Here is a 27037-nt window from a genome sequence, read left to right on the forward strand (position 1 = left end):
CTCTGCCCGGGTTTCTCCTCTTGTTGCTAAGCCAGCAACAGCAACTCCCTGGTGCCACAAAGAAGCTGCCAGTCACAGGCTTGTACTCAGCTGGCCCCTGTCCTCCCCGGCCACCTTCTCTCTGTCCCAGGCTGATGACAAACTACGTGACCTTCGTGGTTGGGGAGGTTCTGCTTTTGATCCTGACCATCTGCTCACTGGCTGCCATCTTTCCCAGGGTAAGAGACACTCTTCAGTTGAGTTCAGAACCTTCTAGTCTCTATAACAGAGTGGTGCTCTGTGTAAATAATGGAGCTGGGCTTCCAGTCCAATCTCGACAGATTTGTGGGGGTCATTCAGGCATTTATCCATTCATCAATCCACCACCTCCAATACCTCCGCCATCCATTCTATAGCCTGGGATCGATCTTGTGGGCCATGATTAGCAGTGAAGGGAAGCAGGTGGAAGGTGAGTTGGCTTCAGCTATGAAGGACCTTAAAATCCAGCTAAAGAGACTGAGACGTCTGCAGGGACTCATGTGCCAGGCAGATTTTGGTCAGAATGACTAGGGAAAGCAATGTTTTGGGAAAATCAGTCTAACGGGCTGCTTGTCAGGTAACCTGGGGAGTTAGATCTACTGACCCGGAAAAGCAAGAGGGAGGTAGCTAGGCAGGTGGCTAGCCCTACATGCTGCCGCCTACCCTGGCCTTGCCTCTGGTGCGGCCCACCCATTCTGGCTGTGTCTGTCTAGCCAGGAGCCTAGGGCTGGAGGCCTGGGGCTGTACACATACCTCAAGGATTTGCCCCCTTAAATTCTCTCCCTCTCAGTTTTGGGGACTCACAAGCAAAGCACGGCCTTTTAGGTTTCTAGGACGAGAGTCAGAGGAGCAGCCAATCATGTATTCAGGACATACGGGTGAAGGCTCAAGCCCTGGAACCCCATTTCTTCTAGGCCTTTCCTAAGAAGCTTGTGGCCTTCTCATCTTGGATCGACCGGACCCGCTGGGCCAGGAACACCTGGGCCATGCTAGCCATCTTCATCCTGGTCATGGCCAATGTTGTGGACATGGTGAGCTTTGGCGTCCTTGTCGAAGGGGGCCTAAACCCAGGGGTGCCAGCCGGTTCCTCCGCATCATACATTTCGGTGGATGAGTCTGACCCTGAACATCCCAGCCAGGCGGCGAGGGTCTTCCCGTGGGTCTCCGGAGAACCTTCCGAGCCTGACCTAGTTCCTTGTCGCCTTCTCCTGGTCCAGTGTTCCCAGCCCTCGGCTGGGTGCATCGCCAGCTCCAGCTGCAGTTTCACACGAAGGAAGTAAAAGTTCAGAGAGCTCTGTTCCTTTGTTCTGTGTGACAGAGTCAAAAATGGAAGCCGTTCTAGAGACTGGGAGAGAGCTCGGTTGGTAAATTGCTAGGGAACGGAGTTTGATCCCCAGAACGTGTGTGGAAAAAACAAAACAAAACAAAAAACAGGCACAGTGTGAGCTTAAGAGTCCCCAGTCGTGGGAAGGTGAAGACAGGTGGATCTCTGGGGCTCACTGGCTAGGCAGCTTAGTTCTTGAGTTGTACCAGGCCAGCGGGAGACCCTGTGTGGATGGTACCTGAGGTGAGGCAATGGCTTCTAGAAACACATGGCATCATGTGTACGTACACGGGCACACATACACACACCAGGCCTGAGATGTCTTCCATCACCACAGGGATTGAGGGGTACAGTGTGAGCACTCCTGGGGGTGTGTTCCTTGAAGTATAGCCAGCATTGGGTATCCACTGGGCTGAGGAGGTGAGCGTATTTCATCAGGTAGCCCGCTTACATCCCTCGAGGTGGCTGACAGGAACAGCCTCACAGAGCCCATGTGGCTCTGGGGAGACAAGATCATCTGTTCTCCTCAGTTCATGGACAGCTAAGGTCCTGTGAGAGGGAAGCCAGATGCCTTGTGAGGGACGGGGCCAGCAGCCGTCACTGTTGGCACAGTCGTTATGGATAGCTCCCATCTGGGTAATACCACATGCACTCTTGTAAGTTCTTGAGAATGTTGTGTAGTACTTGCTATGATTTAACAGTGTAAGCAGGAGTAACACACAGGAGTAAAATCGGCCCAGAGACTTCCTCTGGAAGTAACAGAAGTGAGAAGCTGGAGGTCTGCAACCAGACACCTACCTGGTTGAGGACAGCAAGTCTCTGGGTTGCATGGTGTCCACCCTGCAGGACGAAGCCCCTGATCCCTCTTATCAGGAGACATGTGACATAGACCCCCAGGTCTGAGGTCCCGTTGGAAGGGTGCACAGGGATCCTGCACATCCAAGCACTACATGCCAAGACCTTACCCAAGGTCAAGTGAGCTGCAGGCTACACAGAGAGGCTTAGCTAGCTTACGGGAACATTTCCTGTTGACTGTGGTGGACCAGTAGGGTAAGGGAGTGAACAGGCTCTCCTGTGGAAGAATAGCTGTCACCACAGAGACGCTGACTGGCCAACCGTGATGGGAAAAGCATGCTGGGCCAGGAGCCTGGAGAGCTGGCTCCTGGGGCCTCCTTTCACCCCTTGCAAATGGTCCGAGGGATTTCTGTACAGTAGGTACAGTGCTCACAACACACACTTTCCCTGAACATCAGTGAGATCATGGTGAGGCTCTTGGTAGCGGGCGTTAACATGTACATGCTTACTCTCTGGTAGACTTCCCACCTCCCCGAGGGTATTGTACTGCCATTACGGGGCCCTCTGACCCGCCAACTGCCCTTCCCTCCCACCCCGGCCTCCAGCTTAGCTGCCTCCAGTACTACATGGGACCTTACAATGTGACAACCGGGATGGAGCTGGATGGCGGCTGTATGGAGAACCCCAAGTACTACAACTACGTGGCCGTGCTGTCCCTCATCGCCACCATCATGCTGGTGCAGGTCAGCCACATGGTGAAGCTGACCCTCATGCTGCTCGTCACAGGCGCGGTGACCGCCATCAACCTGTACGCCTGGTGTCCCGTCTTCGATGAATACGACCATAAGCGCTTTCGGGAACAGGAGTAAGATGAAGGCTCCTGGAGGGTCTGCGTGGTCTCCTTCCTCTCCCCGCCCCCAGCCTGCCCGTTTCAAGGTCATGGGCCTGTGTTGAGGTGGCTTTCTACCTCAGGGATTCAGGGCTTCGCACAGACATGTACTGGTAGTGGGGAGTGGTCCTTTCCACCTCAGTGAGATTTGGGACACTAGATGTTTGGGGTGTCAGCCTCCCACATCCAGATGTGGCCTGAATGTTGTTATCTGCTCAGCAGCTCTCCTGTGGTGGCCTTAGAGAAGATGCAGGTGTTGTCCACCCCTGGGCTCAATGGCACGGACAGGTAAGGCTCACTGCATTTCCTCCTTGTCTGCGTGAGGCCCCTCTTATAGACAGCAGACAGAACAGGATGGCACCCCAGCACCTCACTCTTCCAAAGGCACGTGGTCTCGGGGAGTCAGAGGAGTTGGCCATCGGGGTCTCCCTTGCATGGGAGACAGGTTTGGAGATCGGGAGCTGTGTGGGTGTAAGGTAGGGCACAGAGGGTGGAGCTGAGGAAGACTGTGGAGTGGTTGGCAGCTGACAGGGAGATGAGGAAGGGGGCTCGGCTGGAATTAGGACCTCAGGCGCAGATCAGCTTTCCTGAGTCTGCCTTACCTTCTGAGAACATCAGATTGCCCGAAGATGCATCTTAAAGTTTTAGGCTTTTGTGGTTCAGTGAGTTGAACAGATAGATCCTAAGGTGAGATTTTTTTTTTTTAAGATTTATTATGTATAGTGTTCTGCCTGCAGGCCAGAAGAGGGCGCCAGATGGTTGTGAGCCTTGGGGTCTGCATAAATTGGAAGTGGTGGTGCAGACTTGTAATCTTAAGTAGAGGCAGGATGTCAGGAGTTCAACGCCAGCCTAGGACACATGAGACCCTGTCTCAAGCAAAACCACCCCCAAAACCTATGGCCCAGAAACTCCACTTCTACATACATGTAGAAAAATTCACACACACACACACACACACACACACACACACACACACCCCAAGGTACATGTGAGAATGCCCCCAGTGCGAACAGATAAAATTGTCTTTTCATATAACAAGGTTGTATACAGTGATGGGAGTTAACTAACTCCACACAGAACTACGACCAGTTAGAAAAACACCGGAGAGAGACTGTACCCTGGTCCCATTGCTCTCCGTGGCGTCTCTCTCCAAAACCCCACACGGTAGTGAAGTCGCCACGCTGTGGATGTGTCGGGTGCCGCAGCATCCCAGGGGCAGCCTAATGGGAGCGGCCTGTAGCCAGGGGGAGCGGGGGCTGCTGCCGATTCCAAGTCCGACAGCCCGCTCACGTACTGGGGAGGGTCCTGGACTATGAGAGGAACCGAGGTGGAGGGGACGATTCCCACAGGGACAGCAGAAGCACAGAGCCTGGTGGAGGGTGGCAGAGGCCCTCTTCACGTGTTCCTGTCTGTCCAGCAGGCCACCCCTGGTGCCCTCCAAGTACTCAATGACTGTGATGATGTTCATCATGATGTTGAGTTTCTACTATTTCTCGCGTCACGTGAGTGCCATGCGCCCTTTCCCCGTGCTCAAGGCCTCCCAACAAGCTGTCCCAGGACCCAGAAGCCATCCATCCATCCCTCCATCTACCACGCCACACGGGCAGCCCAGGCTCCGCTGTGTCCTGGCTTCTTCCTCACCCTCCTCCAGGATGGGCAGATGTTCCGTAGGCGGGGCCCGTGGCCTCTGCACTCACCCTGACAAGGGGGTCACTGATGCCCTAACCAGAAGAGAAAGGGGAAAGGCGCTAATGAGCTTTTGTTAGTAAAGACGAAGTAGCCCTGCAAGGATGGCTAGCTTGGGTGCCCCCCAGTGGTTTACTGGGGAAATACAGCCTCCCCAAGCCACATCAGAATCGGAGCTGCTGGAGCTGGGAATTTTTGTTCTGCTGAGAGCCCTCTCTGGCCCTCCCCCAGATCTGCAACTTAGTCTCAGGAGAACCCTGCAATATGGAAGGCCTCTGGGTCTCCGCTGTACCAAGAGGCCCTGGTCCTCACGGCAGCTGTGGGATGCCATTTTGATGAGGTGACTCCTCTCTGCCGTCATCTAGCTATCTTCTTCCCAATTTACCATGTGCAGCATTCAAACCCTGTCCTAAGTCTTTCCATTGGACGGCTGGCTTTCGAGTCCACCTCACCTAACCTGTGTCTGCAGGTAGAAAAACTGGCGCGGACACTCTTCTTGTGGAAGATCGAGGTCCATGACCAGAAAGAACGTGTCTACGAGATGCGGCGATGGAATGAGGCCTTGGTCACCAACATGTTGCCCGAGCATGTCGCGCGCCATTTCCTGGGGTCCAAGAAGAGAGACGAGGTAAGAGGGTGCCGCATGGAGCCCATTCTTTCTGCCACGGAGCACCTGTGGGTCCAGGGCCTTTATTAACTGGGGTTGGAAGTCCACCTGTGGACCTCACAAGAGACCTCCCAGGGTCTCGTCTGAAGGGCTCTGCTGCATCTCTGGGACCCCATTTCAGAACCAGAGTGCCCCTGTTGTCAGTAAGACCTCAAGCCAAGGTGGACAACCATTCCCTGACCTTCCCTGGAGGTTTCTGTTATTGGGATGAAACACCATGAGCAACTTGGGGAGGGAAGGATTTATTTCAGCTTACACGTCCAGGCAAACAGCCCATCACCAAGGGAAGTCGGGGCAGGAACTGAGGCAAAGGCCTTGGAGGAGTGCTCCCCCTGCTCACCCTTTCTTATAGCCCCCAAGACCGCCTACCTGGGGCGGCCCAGTCCACAGGGAGCTGGGACGTCCTAAATGACCCACAGGCCAATCGGGTGAGGGGAATTTTTTTTTTTCCAGTTGACAGTTCTGTTTCCCAAATGACTCAAGCTGTGTCAAGTTGAGCTCAAACTGGCCAGCGCTGGGCTGTTACGAGAGCTAGGAACTTTTTTTGGTTGGTTTGCTTTTGTTTCCCCGTGGAGGTAGTGAACTTTTATTCTGAAGCACTAGTTTAACAGCCCTAGCTGTCCCGGAACTCACTCTGCAGACCAGGCTGGCCCTGAACTCAGAGATCCGCCTGCCTCTGCCTCCCTAGTGCAGGGATTAAAGGCGTGCGCCGCCACCGCCCGGCAGGAAATAGTGGGAATGAGCTTTTTTGATCCAACAAGTTGAGTGCGTGCGCGGGCCATCTTTGCATGTGTGTGGTATGCAGGCCTGTGTTCGGATGGAGGCTTCCGCGGCGGCCATCTTCCTCTACATATGGACGGAGGGGCTCTTGCTGAACCAAGGCTCACTGTCCTGATTTGCCAGCTTGCCCCTAACCCTGGTTCCTCACGGTGGTGTAGCAAGCACCTTACCCTAGCCTGGCTTGGCCTCTTTCTAGGAGCTCTACAGCCAGTCTTATGATGAGATCGGCGTCATGTTTGCCTCCTTGCCCAACTTTGCGGACTTCTACACGGAGGAGAGCATCAACAACGGAGGCATCGAGTGCCTCCGCTTCCTCAATGAGATCATCTCTGATTTTGACTCGGTCAGTGTCCTCCACCATAGAGCTAACACCTTTTATATCACACCCCATGACATTCTGCACCAGTCAGAGCTGCAAGGTGTGCTAGGCTGGCCTCATTTCCCCTCAGAGTTTCATGGTAATTGGACTTGTGCAGCCATCCAGAACTGGTGAGTCTTAGGCGGGGTCCCAGGACTGCCCTGGCAAGTTCATGGGATTAAGGACTTCATTCCTCCTACTCTTCAGCCCATATTAAACACTGACTGGGTACCTTTCCTGAGGTGCTCCACCACCTGAGAAGACTAGCCACGGACACTAAGAGAAACACCTCAGTGTTAAGGTTAAGGGAAATGGGGCTGAGCATCACGTGACAAGGTAGCAAGGAATGACTAAAGCCGTAAATAGGAAAGTGACTTTTAGATGCATTGTTGGTCCTTGTAAACAGGCGAGTCTGATGGTGAACTCCCTCATCTTCCCTTGCTTCTGACTCTATCCTCAGCTCCTGGACAACCCCAAATTCCGGGTCATCACCAAGATCAAAACCATCGGCAGCACCTACATGGCGGCTTCGGGAGTCACCCCCGACGTCAACACCAACGGCTTCACGAGCTCCAGCAAGGTGAGTCCAGCAAGGCCACGCGGCCTCGAAGGACAGAGGCAGCCAGCCTCAGCCCACGGCACAGGAGGATCAGACGAAAAGTTAGTGAAGTCTCTTGTGCAAAGGGCTCATCCCCACAGTGCCCCCATACTGTGTAAGAACTGTGTCAGTTCGGGAGCCCTGGAACCTCCCGGCTGCCGATGAATGGCCTCAATTACCACGCTCGAGTGATCCCCCAGGCCAGAAAGGAACTATGGGGATCTTGGGACCACATACTGTTCCTAAACCACCTGGTTTTCCTTTCCACCTCCACTTCCTGAATGAGCTAAGTACAGCCAGCTGAAGGTGGCCCAGCAAGGGCTTCTGATCTTGAGGCACCCAGAGAGGAGCAGACTCAAATAGAGCTCTGCCTTGTAACCAGTCAGCCACATGGCCCAGAGGAAGCAAGTGAGACGGGGCATCTTTCCCACCTTCTCGGCCCAGCCTCTGCCTTCCACAGATGCATGAATTCTGCAGTGGTGACATGCCGATCCGAAGGGTGTTAGCAGCTGCGCCCTTGCATCTGGCCTGCAGCAGCTACGCTTAGCTGCTCCGGTCATGGCCGAGATGGTTCTGACAGTCACCCCACTTTTCCACACAGGAGGAGAAGTCAGACAAAGAGCGCTGGCAGCACCTGGCCGACCTGGCCGACTTTGCATTAGCCATGAAGGATACGCTCACCAACATCAACAACCAGTCATTCAACAACTTCATGCTGCGGATAGGTAAAGGCCTTCAGTGCTAGGGTGCTCAGCGGGCCAGACTTAGGAGGTGAAGACAGGTGGGTAGGGAAGAGCACACTAACAGAACTAGAGGGGACCCAGATGATCTTTAAGGAAAATTCCTAATGTTTGCAAGGGCAGTCCAGCCTCCCTTCAGTCAGGCACCGCGAGAAGGCTGTTAGGAGGAGCAGCTCTGCTGCTTTTGGGAGTTGACGAAAGATTGAAGTATTAGGAAGGTTACAGAGAAGCTGGCCGCTCTAGTCCTGAATATATCACAACAGAGAGCTCTGTCAGACTTAGCAACTTTTAACAAGGAATATAGGTGTTACATGAGCAGGAGCCCGGTGGGGGTCAGGTGATCACCTATGAAAGAGAGATTGGTAGCTTCTCAGGGGCTAATGCAAGCTTGGCTTGTGGCCACGCTCCACTCTCTCTACCCCAGGCATGAACAAAGGAGGGGTTCTGGCTGGAGTCATCGGAGCCCGGAAACCACACTATGACATCTGGGGCAACACCGTCAATGTGGCCAGCAGGATGGAATCCACAGGGGTCATGGGCAACATCCAGGTATGTTCAGCACCAGCACTGGGCATGCGCTGAATGCAGGAAGTACTACAATAAAAGGGGAAGAAGCCTGAGTGCTTTGCCAGGGAGCCATAGGTCAAAGTTGGCAGGGCCGAGCGTAAGTGTACTGAGGCCTCCAGAGCCTTAACAGACAGAAGATTGGACTTAGGTCCATTTCCAACATTTAAGTAGTTGTGAGTGAATAAAAGCCTGCCCTTGTACAAAGGTGGCATCTTGTGCTAACAGCAACTGAGGTAACTCTGACATGGGAATGTCTTGTGGCTGGTCCACGGTTCCCATCCCATGTGGGCTGGGGTAGAGAGTTCTATACGCTCCGTATCCGCACACTACTGAAGCAGCGGGACCACCTGGATCCGTGAGCCCTAACCACTCTACCCCCCAGTCTTCTCTAAACGTGTCTGTTCTCCCCGTGCAGGTGGTAGAAGAAACGCAGGTCATCCTTCGCGAGTACGGCTTCCGCTTTGTGCGGCGAGGCCCCATCTTTGTGAAAGGGAAAGGGGAGCTCCTGACCTTCTTCTTGAAGGGCCGGGACAGGCCAGCCGCCTTCCCCAACGGCTCCTCGGTTACACTGCCCCACCAAGTGGTGGACAACCCCTGAACGGCCTCTGGCCCCACCGTGGTCCACAGCGGGAGGCAGAGTTTTTCCGCAAGTGAAGAAAGGCTTTTGGGAAAGGGCCAGTGACCGAGTCCTGGTGTTCCCAAGTCGTTGAAGTGCACATTCCCATAGACTTTAGGTTTCAGATTTCCTCAGCCTTCCTTCCTGTGTGGATGTGAGCTGAGGGCGGCCATTCCTCCTCCTCCTCCTCGGTGTGCCGTAGCTTCCCCAGAGTAGGGGTCTTAGGCATAGTACGTACGTACGGAACAGCCCTCCATCCCGAGAGGCCATGGCCACTGTGAGCAGGACGGCAGCAGGGGTGGAATGAAGCCACCTGTGCCGCGGGGCTCTGCTGAGCGCGCTCAGGGTGGAGAACGCTCCCGCCTGGCTGGAATCCTCAGCAGGGCTTTTCACTGGATGAGGAGAGCTGGCGGGCAGGGGGGCTGCCTCCTCGTGTCCAGTTCGGTCAGTGGCCCTTACCCCGACGTTCCTGATAATCTTGAATGGTTCTTCTGGAACCCATGTCACCTTAGTCACGAGAGCAGAAAGTGCAATATTTCCTGTCACCTGGGAGGGGGAGGGGGGGCGATTTCTGAAAGAAAACTATATAAACAGATCTTCTACATTTATATTTTTAACCTGTGTAAGGACAACCTTCCGATGTTGCCTTGTCTTCTGAGCTCTTGCTACAGTTGCCTTGCTATTGCTTCAACAGAGAGTCTGCAGGTGTTGGTCAAGAACAGGACTGTTTTATTAAAAGCTTTACTCAACTTGATGGCACCGTGTGGCAATTCTGTTACCGCGACATCTCCCCCACCACCTACCTAGAGGGCAGAAACTTGGCTGAACCTTTTATTCTAAGCCTCCGTAGGGTGACCCATGCGGGCTTATCCCCCTAGTCTTCCTGGAGTTTGCTGGAGCTTCCATACATGGAGATTTCCAGGAAGCAGCTAGTTCCGAGTGAGGCCCAAATGCTGGGCCTGTGGAGTATCAAGGTCTTCCTTGGAACTAGCAGAGGAGAAACAGGAATTGTAACAGGAGAACGTGACCGGCAGATAGGTCTAAACAGATGTTAAGTTCTATCAAGGAACAATGCATGCTGCACACCCAACAGCCATGGTTAGAAGGAAAAGGGACATTAGAGCACTCAGGAACGGAAAGAGGATGGGACAGACAGCCATGTCTGGAGCGTGCAGGAGACGACAGGGGAGGGTCCACTGACTGCTGTGCAGATTTCTAACAATGCTTCCTCAGAGTGACTTCATGCCTTCAGCTCTTGACCAAGATAATTTAGGAAACAATATTAAATACAAAGAACCCCTAATTACCAAAAGGACTTTTCCCCATCAAACAGTGACCTAGAACATACTACTCCAAAGAAGGGTTAAACACTTTCCCTTCTGAACTACATGCCCTATCACAGGTTTATAGCTCTGCCCACAAAAGGTCTTCAGTTACCCCCAGTTGAGCTGATTCTCAGCAAGAATAAATCAACCGGTACTTAGAGAGGAAGAGATGCTCTGGAGTACTGTACCAAGTGACCAGGCAATCGAGGAGAACTGTCCCAGTCGCCCAGTGTCCACACACAGGAACTCAACAAGCGACGAAGTGGATGTCTAGTCTCATGGAAAGGGTGGGGTCCAGGCAAGCACTCGCTCTCCACAACTTTGCTGACAGGTCCTCACTGCAGGCAGCATGGATGGATTCACTTCGGATGTGTCCCCAGGAGCGGGTTTTTCAGGAGACTAGGCTCAAATCCAGCCTTTCAACTTGTTTGGAAAATGAGGCGAACACCTGGTGCAGGGGCTTGGTACGGAAGAGCATCTCATGGGACGTTCTGTGCTTTTCCCAGTGAGCGGATGATGCTTCTGCCACTAAAGGAAACGGTTCTGTCAAGCTCATTAATCCAACCAGAGGAATCAGAACCAGGTCACTGGTCACTACTCTGCGAGACCTATGTGACTTTTTAGTTTTAGGGTTTTTTTTGTTTTTTGTTTAGCTCTGGAGAGGTTGCTCCTTACCAGAACAAGGCCATTTTGAGAATAGGAACTTAGAAAAAACAGAGACTAGAACAATCTAAAACCCGTGGGTGTGAAACTTGTAGCATCACCAGAGGACTGCTTTTTAAAAAAGGTTACTGCCCATGTCAGATTATTCTGGTACCTCTACACAAGTGAAAACAGTCTCCTGGCTAACCTGAAAAACCACCACTTACAGAATATACTCTAGAGGGCTAAGTGTCTGCTAACTTCATCATAGACAACCCCAGGATTCTGCTTGAGTGGTCTATCTTGGGGGTGGGGGGCACACGCCCATGAAAACAGAATTCTGGCTAATCTGGGAAAGGCAAGGAATGTGGAAAACTAAGATAATGATGCTTGGCATTTACAAAGAAAAACTGTAGAACAAATTCTCTTTGTATCTTAGAACATTTCTAGCATGTGAGAAGAAGGGGCTTTACCCTGATGTTACTCTACATAGTTCCCTCCATTTGCTTAAACTAGAGGATGCAGTTTCTTCAGAGACATCACTCCTCATACCTGGACATGTCACGGTGACGTCTGTGGGGAGAGTTGCTGTGAGGTCCTCATACAGCAATCTGGCACTAAAGGAGGAGGTCTGGCACCCCTGATCCACCTTATAGGTAAATGACAGCAAGTTGCACAGGGCGTTTCTCTGCAAAGGTCCAGTGAGGAAGGCACTGAAGTCAGTCTGGCAGGGCACACAGAGAGGGGGTGACAATGATTGCTCCAGAGGCAAGTGTGGTATGGGGTGACCTCTCCAGCCTGACACACACAAAATCTTGTCTCAGAAGGACAGAAGACCATCGAGAGTCTGGGGGGAAGAACTTCGATGAATGGTGAGGGAACAGGAGGAGGAGCTGCTATTTCTGCCAAGTGTCACCGAGACTGTCTTCTAGGGAAAGACATTTTCTTTAACTGATACCTGCGCAGAGGTGGAACTGCCCAGCTACAGCGGTCACCTCCTTCCTTTGCATTTATTTCCTGCCTCTGGTTCCCACCCTTAGAAGTCAGGCTAGCGTTCAGGAGAAGACAATCAGCGGTCCTCTATGGTACTGGACACCTGCACTTAGGGTCAGCACAACACTGAGCAGAACATCGGAGCTCAAAATCCTTGCTGAATTAACAGCATGGCAACTCCGTCTAGTGATAAAAATGTGAGGGTCACCATTAGAAATGGGGTCCTGTAACCAGACCTGTCCCATCACTGAGAGTTGCAAAGGGGTGTGAAATAAGGAGGGACCTTGCTTGAAGGGAAGAAACAAGTATTAGAAAACCAGTACACAAGCCAGTGTGGTACATGCCTGTAATCGACACTGAAGCTGAGGCGGAGGGATTGCTCTTGAGGATGAGGGTGGCCTGGCCTTCATAGTAAGTTCCAGACCAGCCTGGACTACAGAGTGAACCCCTATTTCAAACCAACCAACCAACCAAATACAGAGTAAAGGGAACGGACAAACTTCTGGCTCAGCGTTAGGAAACGTAAGGACTAGGGGTGTGGCTTAGTGGCAGAGTACTTTCCATTAGGCACAAGGCCTCCAGCCTTGCACAAAGTAAATTTACATATAAATAATTAAAAACAAAATCAGCTGTGCCGGCACACGCTTGTAATCCCAGCATTTAGGAGGCAGAGATCAGTATATTGGTCCAAGTTCAAAACCAGCCTGGGAAGAATATCCAGCTAGGACTGGAGAACTCTGTCTCAAAAATAACACACCTCCCCATCCTCCACACCCCGAGCTGAGGACTGAACCCAGGTCCTTGTGCTTGCTAGGCAAGCACTCTACCACTGAGCTAAAGCCCCAACCCCTCAAAAATAAATCTTTAAGAAAGCATGCTCTTAGCCAAGTGGTGGTGGTGCACACCTTTAATCCCTGCACTCAGAGGCAGAGGCAGAGGCAGGCGAACTCTGTGAGTTCGAGGTCAGCCTGTCTACAAGGAGAGTTCCAGGACAGCCAGAGCTGTTACACAGAGAAACCCTGTCTTGAAAAGAAAAGACAAAGAAAGCACACTCCGTCTTCCTTTGAAGTCTGCCATGGGCAATAAAATTGGACACAAAATCCCTACATGATTACCTCCAGTTGGTCTGTCTGGTGCTTCCTCCCTGCGTAGGCATTCAGGTGCTCGCAGAGACTAAACAGGAAGCGCTGGATATCAGTCTGTAGGTATGCCGCGGCTATCTTTTCTAGAGGGATGAAGGCTGGGATGGAATGGTGGTGAATCCGGAGTGGTTTCCCTATGACGAGGTCGACAAAGTACGACTCCAGTAGGTTCCCTTCGAAGGCAGTGCTGATGCACACACAGACTCCACGGCTGGTCAGCTTCCCGCTGAGCCCTGGGAGACAGTGAGACAACACCTCTCAGATGCCCATCCAAGGTTGTGGGCTGCTGGCTGGGCATTCTAGCAGCCTGCAGAAGGCCTGGTATATCGACACACAATGTGCACAGTGACAGCCAATTGAAAAAAATCAGATCCCCCACCCCTCCATGATTGTTCACATGAGCCCAAGTTGTTAAAATTATGGGAAGATGGGGAAATGAGGAGACACCCTAATATCAAAGACTGAGGGAAAAATTAGAGGATTTTATTCTATGTATTCTTGACAGTCCCTGGCTTCTAGTTTATGATGATAGTCCTCAGTCTATTTTTCCCATAGTCCTCTGTGGCATAGATGAAGAACAAACTCCTATTTATGATGTAACAGATTGGAAGCCCAAACCACTCCCGTAACACAGGCAAGTGGGAAACCTTCCTAACGCGGCAGCCCTTTATGACAGATCCTCATGTGTGGTGACCCCAGCCATAATGTTATTTTCACTACTACATCATAACTGTAGTTTTGCTACTGTTTTGAATCACAATGTAAATATCTGACATGCAGCCCCTGTGAAAGGGTTGTTCAACCTCCCCTCCCCCTAAAAGGGGGCACAACTCACAGGTTGAGTACTATAGTAGAGGGTGTCTAGCAAACGAATATCATGAAAGAGTTTCAGCCAGCCACCAATCTTTTACTGTCTAGAGAGGCTGATCTTACAGGTAGACAGGCCTACAAAGCAGCATGCCAGCTTGTGTATGTATGGCGGGGTGTGCAAGTAAGTTCTCGGGAACCAAGTCTGACCTAATACATATAGCTAGCCAACTAAGAACGAGTCAAGCCGGGCAGTGGTGACGCACGCCTTTAATCCCAGCACTCAGGAGGCAGAGCTAGGCGGGATCTCTGTGAGTTCCAGGCCAGCCTGGTCTACAGAGCGAGATCCAGGACAGCCTCCAAAACAACATGGAGAAAGCCTGCCTTGAAAAAAACCAAAAAGAACGAGTGAGATCAGAACGAAGACCTACCTGTAAAACGGTAGGCCTGCAGAATGGCTTTCACGTTTCCCCATTGCCTTTCCAGAACCTCCTGCTCACTGATCTCCACTGTTCGGTTTAAGTCTTCATTGGCCGGAGACGCTTTAACCTACAGGATACGCAGCAGAGCTGACTGGTTACAACAGGGTACCACAAGGTCTCGGCCACCATTTGCCTGTATAGAAACAGGGCAGCTTCTCTATGCTGTAAGGCATCCGTGACCACTCAGTTGGTGCCGTGACCGATAGCAGAGGGGGAGGATGGAGGTCAGGACGTGAGGAATGGCAGCAGAAACTGCCAGCTAATGAACCAGGGTTTTGACGGCAATGGAGAAGACTGTAGGGGAGCAAGAAAACGATGTGAACAAAATCTAGGATGAGCGCAGGGTGGACAAGACAGATGTCAAGGCAAAGCTGGGAAAGCTGGTCTGGGCCAGACTGGAGGGTTTTGGGGCCAGGACGCAGACTCGAACTCGCAGCTACCCTTTTCCTCAGAGGTAAGTGTGCAAGCAGATGAGCTACACCAGCAAACAGAAAATGGCCTGAAGGTATTCGAGAAACCCTAACAGGACTGGGAAGATAAACACCACCAACCAAGTGCTTTTGAAGAAGCTGGCTCTCCCACAGTCAAGCCCCTCTTCCCTCAGAGCATGTGCTGATCTGCATTTCAAGGTGTACTTTCACTGTGTGGGGGACAACAGAAGACCAACGCAAAACCAGGGTAGCCATGACCCCTCTGGGAAGGGAACCCACGTCCGCACACCCATCTGCCCTGGCACTTGCCAAGTCCAGGCCCGCACGTGTGTGGCTGGGGTCTAAGAAATGCCACAAAGAGAACTTGCTAATGGTTATAAGGCGAAGCAGAAGACAGACCCGTCCCCAACACACTTTCAAACTTGTGGCTGGGGAAGGGCCGCACCCTAGGACAAGAGTTAGCCGCCTGCTGGGAAGCCAAAACTCAAGTCCCTGGAGGAGGGTAACCTAACTCAGAACCCTTCTTATGTCTTCTCATACATCACTGGAAAAAGTGACCAAGCATACTACACTGCTTGGTGGTTCTGTCCATTTGACAATCTAGAGCACCAGTTCTCAGCCTGTGGGTCGTGACCCCTCTGGGAGTCAAATGACCCTCTCACAGGGGTCACCTACGACAGATACTTACATTCCGATTCATAACAGTAGTCAAATTACAGTCATGAAGTAGCAACAGAATAAGTTTATGGTTGGGATCCCCACACCATGAGGAAGTGTATGAAAGGGTCGCAGTTTTGGGAAGGTTGAGAACCACTGCTATAATGGAAGGGAAAAGGGCCCATGGGTTCCTACACCTTCCTAAGGATCATACAATGGCAGATCGGGGAGGGAGAGACGTCGGGTGCACATACTCTTGGAAACAAACCTTACTCATACCCTTAGAAGCAACCCAATGAAAGCCACTGGGTCACTCCCTGAAAAATAAAAAACAAAAAACCATGAAGTAGAAGGGGATTAGGTTAGGAAAGGGCCTGGGGGTGGGGGTGGGGGTGGGGACAAAGGGAGTACTACATACACACATGAAAATGTCAGAATGAAACCCAGTATGTGTAGTTAATAGATGCTAGAAAAAAACATCAACAAAGAGACGATATTAAGAAAATGTGATTAAGGTGGGTGGCGATGGTGCACATTTTTAATCAGAGCTAGGCGGATCTCTGTGATTTCAAGGCCAGCCTGGTCTACAGAGCGAGATCCAGGACAGGCATAAAAATACAGAGAAATCCTGTCTTGAAAAACAAAAAAACAAACAAAACAAAAAAGCCGGGAGGTGGTGGCACACACCTTTAATCCCAGCACTCGGGAGACAGAGCCAGGTGAATCTCTGCGAGTTCGAGGCCAGCCTGGGCTACCAAGTAAGTTCCAGGAAAGGCACAGAGCTACACAGAGAAACCCTGTCTCGAAGAAGAAAAAAAAAAAAAAAGGTGGTTAAATGAAACGGGTATTTTTTTATATTTATTAAAACAAGCATGAAAGCAAAAGTAAGATCAGAAAATCAGTACAGATCTGTTATAGGAAAACACACGTACAAACTAAAACAAAACAAAACAAAAAACCACTATTCCTGGGAATCCCAGAAATATAGCGAAGAATGCCACTGATGCATTACTTGAAATGAAATAATATGGTCACATTTTTCAATAAATGAAAATTTTCAAGTATGAATTTAAGCATCACCAAACCAAATAAAGAACATCATACCTGACCTCATTATAACATAAAACTCTCAAACACCAAAGACAGAGAATATATAAAGCTGAAGGGAAAAAAAGAAAGAAAAAGAAACCAAATGCAAACAAGAACATCACCTAATAAGATTAATGCTTAATCTTGAAAACGTGGGTCTGAGATCTAGATGACATCCTTTTTTTTTTTTTTTTTTTTTTTTTTTTTTTTCCGAGACAGGGTTTCTCTGTAGCTTTGGAGCCTGTCCTAGACTAGCTCTGTAGACCAGGTTGGCCTCAAACTCAGAGATCCACCTGCCTCTACCTCAAGAGTGCTGGGTTTAAAGGTGTGCACCATACCCTACAATACCTGACCTTCAAATGTATACAACAAAACACTCAGGAAAACATCTAAAGGACAAAACCACACACTTCAGGGGTTACCAAACTACAAACAGCCTGTGTCACGATAGCCAGGCTGGTCCAGGACTCCAGATCTTTCTCTCTTTATCTCTCAAGTGTTGGTGTTACAAGGCCTGTGCCACCATGCCCAGCAGGGTGCTTTTGTAAAATTAGGTTTTGGGCTGGAGAGATGGCTCAGAGGTTAAGAGCACTGACTGCTCTTCCAGAGGTTCTGAGTTCAATTCCCAGCAACCACATGGTGGCTCACAGCCATCTGTAATGAGATCTGGCGCCCTCTTCTGGTCTGCAGGGACACATGCAGACAGAATACTATATATACAATAAGTAAATAAATCTTTAAAATTAGACTTAACCAGCTCACACCATGCCCATTTTACACACCTTTCATACAAACAGAGCGGAGCTACGTAGCTGCTACAGACATCACAGCCTAAAATACCTGCTCTTCCAAATACAAGGCCAGCTGTTAGACTGATGGACCCACAGAATCGAGACAGGATCAACTAGACTACCGTAACATGAGACGAGTGATCTTGTCATGATGTTCTGCTTGGAGCCATGCTGGCAGACGGTGGAGGTGAGCATGAACTATCCCTGAAAGGTGAGACAAAGCATAAAATAACAGATCCCCACCATCACCGTGTCAGAAGAAGACTTACGAAACAAAAACTCAAATCACAGAGCTAAACTTCAAAACTCATCTCCACTTACAGAGCGTGGGGGACAAACCATAGTCTAGAGGACTCAAAGCCAAAACACACGAAGAAAAAGAAAACCCTAGCTGATGACATTTATGTATTTACTTCAAAGGCTGTAAGAAGAATGCTTGGAAGACTCAGGACTCTCACTCACACAGGCATAGCACAGTGCTGAAGACAGAGTGATTCCAGGATCCACTGCGGGTACCCACGTCTATGGATGCTCAAGTCCCCTGCCTAAAAAAGGCCAGAGTATTTAAATGCATATAACCTCCACTCCTTGTCTCCTTGTACACTTCACCTCTAGATTATCAGCAACACTTAATAGTGTGTAAATATGCAATGTTATAAAAACATTCGCATTTTGCTCTTTACAGAATGACAAGAAAGCAGTCAAATGCTGAGTAAGTCCATAATAAGGTACTATTACACTCCCACCATGACGACAGACCTTTAAAACCGACAATGCCACATGCTGGTAAAGCGCTCTCCCTTCAGCACCCCCACATTGGTCATTACAATCCTAGAGCATAGCTGTTCAGCCCACACACAGCATGTCCCGTCCCAGCGGTCAAACTCAAGTTTGCCACAAGGCCACCTCTTCATAACTGGGTTTAAACAGCTGGGTTTGGGGACACAAGGACAGATCTCTCCACTCTCTCCCGAATGGGGCCACTGTGATCTCACATGCTATTTTGTTTGTTTTCTGGTTTTCCAGACAGGGTTTCTCTGTGTAGTTTTGGTGCCTGTCCTGGAACTCGCTCTGTAGACCAGGCTGGCCTTGAACTCACAGAGATCCGCCTGGCTCTGCCTCCCGAGTGCTGGGATTAAAGGCGTGCGCCACCACCGCCTTGTGGAAAGCATTGTTTTTAATGCAACAAAAGCGACAAGAATGTCACAGCAGCAATGTTTAGAAGGACCCACGTGGAACAGGTAAACCCTAACAGTCAGGAAACAGAACTGCCTCGCAGCGGTGATGGTCTGAATCAGTCCCACAGACTGTACCGCTCAGCAAAACGGGCAAGACAGGAGAGCTTATGTTCTACAGATGTCCTGAGTTCAGGTGTGGCGGCCCTGAAAGGCTGAGCCAGGAAGACTGCATGGCCTAGTGTGGCCTGGGTCAGAGTGAATTCAAGCCTGTTTAAGTAGCAAGATCTAAAACACTGTTCAAAATCAGGTACCCCCCCCCTTTTTTTAAAGGTTTATTTATTATGTATACAGTGTTCTGTCTGCATGTACGCCTGCAGGACAGAAGAGGGCACCTGATCTCAGTCCAGATGGTTGTGAGCCACCATGTGGTTGCTGGGAATTGAACTCATGACCTCTGGAAGAGCAGTCTTAACTTCTGAGCCATCTCTCCTGCCTTCTGGTAAAACCATTCTCGGTAACAGAAACTGGATCGGTGGTTACACCAAAAGGCATGATTAACAACTGGAGGCAAAAGGCTAATTCTGGGGTACCAGTTCTATCCTAAGTTTTCACTTCCTGCAGAAAGCTGGCTGGATTCCCTTAAGGTGCTCACCGGCCTCTCCACATCCCATGTACTTTACTTCAATAAAAAGCAAACTAAAGAGAAGGAGGAAGAGTGGGAAGGGAGGGAGGCAGGGTACCGGAGGGAAGGCTAGCTCTTGGGTAATGATGGGCATCACGTGAGTGGTTACTGACCGGATTTGGGCAGGGGACGAATGTGACATTTTGTAACATTTTCTTGGCCCTGCAGGATTTAGTGGGAAAAAGGAACTATTAAGAGACCCCTGAACTACTGTAATTATCCTAGGATCCAACCCACCTGGTAAGTGGGTTTACCACATGTGTTGATGATACTTCATGAATGGCAGAGAAGTGTAAGGACAGCAGAGGGGACCCTTGAAAGATCCGCTGACCAGGCCTCAGCTAGAGTGGAAACCAGAAAGAAAGGATGGCCAACGTTCACCGGGGAATTCTGAGACCGGGGGACAGAACATTGGCACCAATGGCAAAATGGTCAACGACTTAGATCTGCTGAGGTCGAGGTACCAGGTCAAGTGTCTGGGAGAAGGCAGAGGGGGCTGTTACAAAGAGCTCGCCTGCCTCTTCATCGCCACCTGACAATTGTTAGTCAACAGGCCTAGCTGACTGTTTGAAGAGAATCAAAGACTTGATCACACCCCCCGGAGACGTACGAGGCCTTTCTACTCACTCTGGCTTGCCGTCGCCTCACTTCAGCCCTCAGCTGATCTCGCTGTCTCCGCAGTTCCTGAATCCTGGCTCTAAGAGAACTTTTCTTTGTGGGATCTGCTGGCTCTTCAGACTTTCTATTTGAACTGTTCGTTTGAGCCTCTAATCTTTCCAGGTGAGCTAAAACACCTAAGAAAATGAAAAAGAACCATCGGACAAAGGTTTAACTGGCAAAACGCACACGCCAAGAAGTAACGGTTTGCTGTGCTCAACGCTGACCAAAAGCAGCAAGTTCGGGAGTAAAGCGCTACTTCATCTAACAGGTTACATCCTTCATGGAGAGGAGTCATAGAAACCGACAGCAGGTACTGTTGGAGGAACACTTGCTCAGTTTGCTTTCTTATTAGACAACCAGAACCATCTGCCCGGGGCTGACAGGAACTCAGGGTGGGAACTGAGGCAGAGACCATGGAGGAACACACTTCCTGACTTGCTTTCTTCTGCTCAGTTAGCTGTCATACACAACCCAGGACCACCTGCCCAGGGGCGTTCCACTTACAGTGGGGTAGGCCCTTCTCCATTTATTAGCAATCAAAAAAAAAAAAAAAATGTCCTAAAGAAATGCCCACGGACCAATCTGATGAGGTAATACCTCAGTTGAGGTTCCCTCTTCATAGGCATATCAAGTTGACGACCAAAAAATAGTCACCACAATAGACGTCTCATTTAACTAGGATTTGGGAGCCAGCTACATTGTTAAATAAATTGAGGGCAAATATCTTATTTATTGAGACAGGACCTCTCCTATATGGCTGGCCTTGAACTCACAGAGATCCACCTGCCTCTACCAGAGTGCTGGGATTAAGGGCGTGCGCCACCGCACCTGCCATAAATTTACAAAACCAGAGGGCCGGACAAGCAAACCGGAGACCATCAACCTCTCTGTTGAAGACTGATGTAAAGCACTCCCTAATCAGGACACTAATTTAAAGAGAACAGGAGACTCTGGTCTGTCTGTCTGCTGCTTGCTTTGTGGGGAGCAACAGCACTTCTTCTGAGCCTGTTGATCACAGAAACACATGTCCAGGGTGGAAAAGGATTAGCCTTCCTGGCTTTACCACAAACAGATGAAATCTCCCTTAGAAGTCTTTTGCTTCTAACATTAAGACCGTGTAACTAGGTTCCTAAAGCAGATCCAGTATCTACTTTGCAGGGCTCACAAGAACACACAGACACAAAAATCTGTTCACTTGCCTTGGGACACCCCACACTTCGCTCATTCACCTGTGAGCTAAATCAAGGCTAGACATCAATTACTAATGTCTACCTCATTAAAGGAAAAAAAAAAAACAAAAACAAAACTTGCACCAGATCAAAAGACCCACAATATGCAGCAGCACCACACCTCACTTGCTTTTCTTAACGGTTATTTGCTGACTCCTGACTAGTTCCCCAGGCACCTCGGCACAGGCGTTACTCAGCACTTTTCTCTGCTGTGTCCCGTGCCTCTCCAGGCTCATACAACTAACAGCCGCAATGACCAGGCAGAGGGAGAAAAAAAACCCACATGGCACTGGCCAAATGTTTCCATCCTTTGGATGGAAGAGTTGACAAGCAGACTGTGAGAACAAGCGACCAGGCTGGGTCTGCTCATCGTTCACAGACTTTCACTTGTGTTAGACAGGTGTGGTAGCTCCCAGAAGTGAGGTGGAGGATCACTGTAGAGTTCCAGGCCAACTTAGGATACACAGTCACTTAGTTCTAGACCACTGCTTTTCAACCTTCCTGATGCTTCGAACTTTTAATACAGTTCCTCATGTTGGGATGACACCCCCCACCCCCACAATCATAAAATTATTTTCGTTGCTACTTCATAGCTGTAATTTTGCTACTGTTATGAATCGGAATGTAAATACTTTTGACGACGGAGGTTTGTCACGGGAGTCGTGACCCACAGGTGAGAACCATCATCCAGAGTATGGATCCCATGGGACCGCAGCACAGTTTTAACTTATGAAGCCATCAAACTTACTAAGTTTTCTGGTAACAATTTCAACCCACGTGTCGTTTATTACCTCACATTAAAAATTTAAAAATAAAAGAAGGGAGGGAGGGAAGAAGAAACTGAAGCAGAACTATAAAGTAACGTGCCCAAATCAAAGTATTTATAAAGGCAGAGCCCTTTATAATCAAACCCATATCTAGGGCTGGAGAGATGGTTCAGAGGTTAAGAGCACCGACCGCTCTTTCAGAGGACCTGGGTTCAATTCCCAGCACCCACATGGTGGCTCACAACCATCTGCAATGAGATCTGGCGCCCTCCTCTGTATACATAATAAATAAATCTTTAAAAAAAGAAAAAAAAACATATCTAATCAACAAAGGTAAAGGCCCACGGCGGCCCCAACTCTGTAATAAGGTCTGGTAATAGCTCACTGCGGAACAGGGAAGGCCAACCCTCTCAATACCTCCTTTGCACTCTCCGCCTTGACACAAAGTATTCGCAGGCTCCATCTCCTCTTTCGCTGCTCAAGTGCTTTTTCCTACGAAGCTGGCCGGACAGGGCAAGTTCAACCTGGGCCCAAACGCCCTTCCCTGTAAACGGGGAGAGACAAATCATCATCGATCTATTGCCACTCGGGAAACCCGGGCGGCCCCGGGATAAACAAGGTGTCCCCGCCCGCCTCCCTTGCCATGCACCTGTCAGATGTGTCCACGCCTACCTCACCGCCGAGGCCACTCCGGTGCAGCCGGGCTTCCCCCGAACACCGAAGGAGCTGTGCAGGACGGCTACTCCGTCTACCGCAGAGTCTTGCTTTCTCTTCAGAGTATCCTCCTTCAGGATCCAGTTTAAGACTTCCCGCCCAGGGCGTCTTCAAAAACTCAACCCACCGACCCCAGCATGCTTTGCGTTTTCCGCCGTACAAAAACATGGCGGCGCCCACGGCTCCACCCACCTCCCAGCATGCACCGCAGAGTAGGTACGGCCATTCAGAGTGTCAGGAAGATGGCAGGCTCTGGGGCGGAGCCGCAGATCCTTGTACAGTACTTAGTGTTACGAAAGGACCTAGCGCAGGCTCCTTTCTCCTGGCCCACGGGCGCACTGGTAGCGCAAGCCTGTCACGCCGCCACCGCAGCCTTGCATCTTCACCGAGACCATCCGCACACGGTAGCGTACCTCCGGGAGCTGGGGCGCATGCGCAAGGTGGTTCTCGAGGTGAGTCGTCGCAGCGTAACTGGAAGGAAGTTAAGGGGTGGGTGTGCAGAGGCCGGAAGTAGGTCTACCCGGGCCCAAACCTTGACTTCCGGGGGTCGGTACGGCAAGATGGTTGGAGGGAGTTCAGGGAGTGGGCTGCGGCTTGAGCGGCTGCGCAGTGAACCTTCCCGGCAAGGGCGTGACTGTGAAGCGCGGACGTGGATCCCGCTGTCGCAGGCGTCTCTGCACTGTTGGTTCACCAGAACCGGGTTGTTCCCTGGGAGGGCGGAGCTGGAGGAGCGCGGTCCTTTCTTTCTACCCGTGCACCAGCAATGCCCCTTCTAAAGCTGTGTCTAAAAGTACCGCTGCCTTAATAAACATGGTTAGTAAGGGAAACAGAGGCCGTTTGTTAAGAAGGAGAGAGACAGTGAGCTGGGAAGAGGCCTGTATTTTTCAGAAGCTCTGAGCCTCCGGTCTCACGACCCTGCCATTTACAAAGCGCCTGCTTCTCTAGAGAGACAGTTGTGCAAGAAGACACTTGTCAGGGCGTGAGAATGGAGGAACAATGGCCAAAGGGACCATCGTGCCAACCTGCCTGTTTATATCTGCATTCAGCTTTCTGAGGGGTGCTGTCCCATCCAGGTGCCTTGCACGCCTATTGGATCAACTTGAAATTTTTTTAAAAGATAATTAAAATGTGTGTGTCTTTGTCTGGGTATATGCACATGAGTGCAAGTATGCTTGGAAGACAGAAGAGGGTGTAGGATCATCTGGAGCTGTAGTTACAGGCTGGAGAGCAACCCATTGTGGGTTCTGGGAAGCAAACTCGGGTCGTCTGTTAGAGCGGTCGTTCCTGGAGACTGAGCCATCTCTTCAGCTCCTGGGCTAACACTTAAGCAGTATATTTACCAGAAACCCTCCTGCTAGATCAAGGAGACATCCACCCCCACTCTCTCTCCCCAACCAGCCCCACACAGTGGAGACTTCTTCCTCTGGATTAGGCACAAACCACACCCAAACACCTGTTTCACAGAGAGATCCTTTATTAAGTAGGGAAGACAAGTTAAAGTGGAAAAAACAGTAGCAAATGACCTTGCAGGTGTAATTTTCTTCTTTTTTCCTTCCTTCCTTCCTTCCTTCCTTTTTTTTTTTTTTTTTTTTTTTTTTTTTGAGACAGGGTTTCTCTGAGTAGCCTTGGCTGTCCTAGGACTAACTGTAGACCAGGCTGGCCTCGAACTCACAGAGATCTGCCTGGCTCTGCCTCCCAGGTGCTGGGATAAAGGTGTGCTCCACCATCGCCAGGCCTCAGGTTTAATTTTTAAGAAGAGGCAAAAGGGGAGGTCTGTGTTAAAATGGGCTAGGATGCAGTGGTCTATTTTGATTGGGCATGATAATTAGGTGAACCAAAGGGGGGTTTTGATTGCTGGACCTTAATACTTTGATAGCTGGACCTCAGTAGTCAGCCTTGGGAGGAGGAAGTGGTCAAATAAGGGAATGGACCTTGGTGGCTAGCTTCAGGAATGTAATATAAAGGTTTTTAGCAAGGCAGAGGGAATTGGGGAGAAGGGCACGGCCTGCGGGCACCACATGCTTGAGTGGGCTAGTGCCCCTTCACTAGTTCTTCCTGAGATTTTAGAAAGTTGTTTCCATCCAGGTCAAGGGTCAGGCCATAGACCGTATTCTGACCAAAAAGCATATAATGGAGTAGATTAAAAAGAATTAAAGGAGAGCCAGGCGGTGGTGGCACATGCCTTTAATCCCAGCACTCGGGAGGCAGAGTCAGGCAGATCTCTTGAGTTTGAGGCCAGCCTGGTCTACAGAGTGAGATCCAGGACAAGCACCAAAACTACACAGAGAAACCCTGGCTCAGAAAACAAGCAAGCAAACAAACAAAAAACAAGATCTTTAAAGAGGAGTGGGAAGAGCAAACCAGGGGATGGAACTGTTGCTATATAATTTTTCACTGGAGGCACATCTCCAGTTTCAGAGCCCCCTGCACCCTTTTGCGACCTTCTGACACTTCCTAACTGGGTCATTCAATCTGGAGTTTCTGTTCTGCAACTTGTAGGCTGCTGATGAGACCACTTTGAAGGAGCTGGCTGAGGCCCTGCAGCAGAAGGACATTGACCACATGCTGTGGCTGGAGCAGCCAGAGAACATTGCCACGTGCATCGCCCTCAGGCCATACCCCAAGGAAGAAGTGAGCCAGTACTTGAAGAAGTTCCGATTGTTCAAGTGACTACTGTTCCGGTAGAACTGGATGCCAGCTGGGTCCGGGAGCCAAATGCTCTCTGTCCTGAAGCCCTGTGGACCCCTTTCAATGTTGATGTGCTCTTCCCCTCCAGTTATGATGGTTTCTTAAGAGCCAGCTGAGATTCAGATTAAAGCCATCATTAACAAGTACTTCCTATTATCTTAATTATTGCCTCCAAGTTCAAGCGAGGGAAGCTGGTAAGCAGCAATATTATCTGTGGGGCATTGATTAAACAGAAGATATATATATATATATGGGTTTGGAATAATAGACCTCTTCTAATCACCCAGGTTTAACATGTTGTCTTTGAGTTCGGTATCTAGCCCATCCCCTCCTGCTTCCCAATCACTGGCCTCCAGTCTCTAGTGCAGTACCAGAATGTTCCTGTTCTTCCCCTCTTTGCTGCTTCATAAATTCAGTTAAACATACTTGCCTTCATAGTCTTTTTTTTTTTTAAAAATTTTTTTGGTTCTTTTTTGAGACAGGGTTTCTCTGTGTAGTTCTGGTGCTTGTCCTGGAACTCACACTGTAGACCAAGCTGGCCTTGAACCTGGCTCTGCCTCCCGAGTGCTGGGATTAAAGGTGTGCGCCACCACTGCCCAGCTTCCTTCACAGTCTTACCAGCCAAAAATTGTTCCCTTCTCTAAACATGTGAACATGACAGTACCCTGTTCCAAATACTTCTGTAAATATTCGTACATGAGAACAGAAATTGAGCGAACACTTGTGAAGCAAAGTTTATGGAGTAATTTGTTCAGTAGATAGCCCTTACATGAGAGGTGAAAGCCATGAGTGGTGACTCAATGCCTGTAATCCCTGCACTTGGGAGGCTGTGCTACTGAGCAAGACCCTGTCTCCAAAAGCAGAAAAGATTAAGGTGAGTGAGTTAGTCAACACCCTATCCCTGTAATGAAACATGTGATTAACTTGTGAAGAGAAAAGACTTGCTTTGGCTGGCAGTTTTGGAGGTCCCAGGAGAAGACCAGGCCGACTGTGGCATTCAGTTGGTGGCCATTCTGGAGGGCAAAGGTGAGCAGTGTGGCAAACTGCTTCTCCCCTCATAGCCAGAAAGCAGAAAACAGAGAAGAGGCTGGTGCCCCAAAATTCCTTCAAGGATGTATTGTCAGCTGCCTAAAGACTTCCCGCTAGACGCTGTCTCCTGAAGGCTGCACTGCCTTCCTTCCATTAGGGGCACTCTGGGAGCAAGTACTTAGCATGTGGTCCTTTGGGGCATATTTCTCTGAGTGGGTAGAGTGCCAGGAAGAACTGACTGGTAGAGTGCTGAGGGCAGCACCAGCCCAGGATGCCAAATGAAGCTTAGGGTAAGGAAGCACCCAGAGCAGCATAAATACCGGAAAAGGCTTTCGTGGTTGGGCATGCACGCACACTCAGTTTAAGGAGCACAAGGGTGAAAATCAGACCACAGTTTATTGAGGCAAGAATGGGGGAGGGGGGAGGTAAGCCCTGGAGACTACTTCAGGAAATTGGAGAGGAAGAAGAGAAGGTAATAATTGACGGGAGGCTGGAAGGGTAAATTCCGGGTCCCATGTGGGCAACTGTTTTACATGTCTGTGCAAGATAATGGTAAGGACACTGCTTCACAGCCAGTGGCAGAGGCTCTAACGCCACCTGCTGGCCTCTGTGGGCACAGCACACATATGGTGCATAGACATATAGGCAGGCAAACACACACATAAAATGAATTTTAAAACTTTCAATTTAATT

At 50.1% G+C, this 27037-nt stretch overlaps 3 protein-coding genes across 11 annotated transcripts in view; 2 read left to right on the forward strand and 1 right to left on the reverse strand.

The window, feature by feature from the left end:
• Positions 1–9787, forward strand: part of Adcy3 (adenylate cyclase 3) — a 73026-nt gene extending 63239 nt beyond the window's left edge. For 4 of the 7 annotated variants that reach the window (XM_036170348.1, XM_036170350.1, XM_036170349.1 and 1 more), the window contains exons 12-22: positions 131–218; positions 933–1049; positions 2743–3002; positions 3246–3314; positions 4444–4528; positions 5182–5340; positions 6356–6502; positions 6978–7097; positions 7717–7840; positions 8280–8404; positions 8838–9787. In XM_036170348.1, the coding sequence (XP_036026241.1) occupies positions 131–218; positions 933–1049; positions 2743–3002; positions 3246–3314; positions 4444–4528; positions 5182–5340; positions 6356–6502; positions 6978–7097; positions 7717–7840; positions 8280–8404; positions 8838–9020 (1477 nt within the window). In that variant the 3' untranslated portion in view covers positions 9021–9787. The remainder of the gene's footprint in view (positions 1–130; positions 219–932; positions 1050–2742; positions 3003–3245; positions 3315–4443; positions 4529–5181; positions 5341–6355; positions 6503–6977; positions 7098–7716; positions 7841–8279; positions 8405–8837) is intronic. The other 3 variants (XM_036170354.1, XM_036170352.1, XM_036170353.1) reach the window with 3 other exon arrangements.
• On the reverse strand, positions 9745–23125 carry Cenpo (centromere protein O). Of its 3 annotated transcripts, none has more exons than XM_036170358.1 (7): positions 22820–23125; positions 22331–22457; positions 19885–20051; positions 14379–14496; positions 13114–13373; positions 11558–11729; positions 9745–10891 (listed from the first exon to the last, which is right to left on the reverse strand). In XM_036170358.1, the coding sequence occupies exons 2-7, from the start codon at positions 22374–22376 to the stop codon at positions 10755–10757; spliced, it is 900 nt and encodes a 299-aa protein (XP_036026251.1). In that variant the 5' UTR covers positions 22377–22457; positions 22820–23125; the 3' UTR covers positions 9745–10754. The 3 variants fall into 3 exon arrangements, with proteins under 3 accessions (XP_036026251.1, XP_036026249.1, XP_036026250.1); XM_036170356.1 differs by having other exon boundaries at positions 22586–23125; XM_036170357.1 differs by having other exon boundaries at positions 22563–23125.
• Positions 22811–25740, forward strand: Ptrhd1 (peptidyl-tRNA hydrolase domain containing 1). The gene is made up of 2 exons (XM_036170359.1): positions 22811–23079; positions 25127–25740. Exons 1-2 carry the CDS (start codon positions 22828–22830, stop codon positions 25295–25297), a joined length of 423 nt encoding a protein of 140 aa, XP_036026252.1. The 5' UTR covers positions 22811–22827; the 3' UTR covers positions 25298–25740.
• The last annotated feature ends 1297 nt before the right edge of the window (positions 25741–27037 follow it).

Source organism: Onychomys torridus, chromosome 21 (genome assembly GCF_903995425.1).
Source record: "Onychomys torridus chromosome 21, mOncTor1.1, whole genome shotgun sequence".
Lineage (NCBI taxonomy): Eukaryota > Metazoa > Chordata > Mammalia > Rodentia > Cricetidae > Onychomys > Onychomys torridus.

Bases quoted from the DNA above. Each gene is read 5' to 3' on its own strand.
- Cenpo (XM_036170358.1), bottom strand. From the start codon at position 22,376: ATGGAGCCTGCGAATACTTTGTGTCAAGGCGGAGAGTGCAAAGGAG. The intron at 14,497-19,884 runs GTGAGTAGAAAG...CGTATCCTGTAG, and splicing joins TGAGGCGACGGCAAGCCAGA to GTTAAAGCGTCTCCGGCCAA. The intron at 11,730-13,113 runs GTAATCATGTAG...GTGCCCTGCCAG, and splicing joins ACCAGACAGACCAACTGGAG to ACTGACTTCAGTGCCTTCCT.
- Ptrhd1 (XM_036170359.1), top strand. From the start codon at position 22,828: ATGCACCGCAGAGTAGGTACGGCCATTCAGAGTGTCAGGAAGATGGCA. The intron at 23,080-25,126 runs GTGAGTCGTCGC...TGCAACTTGTAG, and splicing joins TGCGCAAGGTGGTTCTCGAG to GCTGCTGATGAGACCACTTT.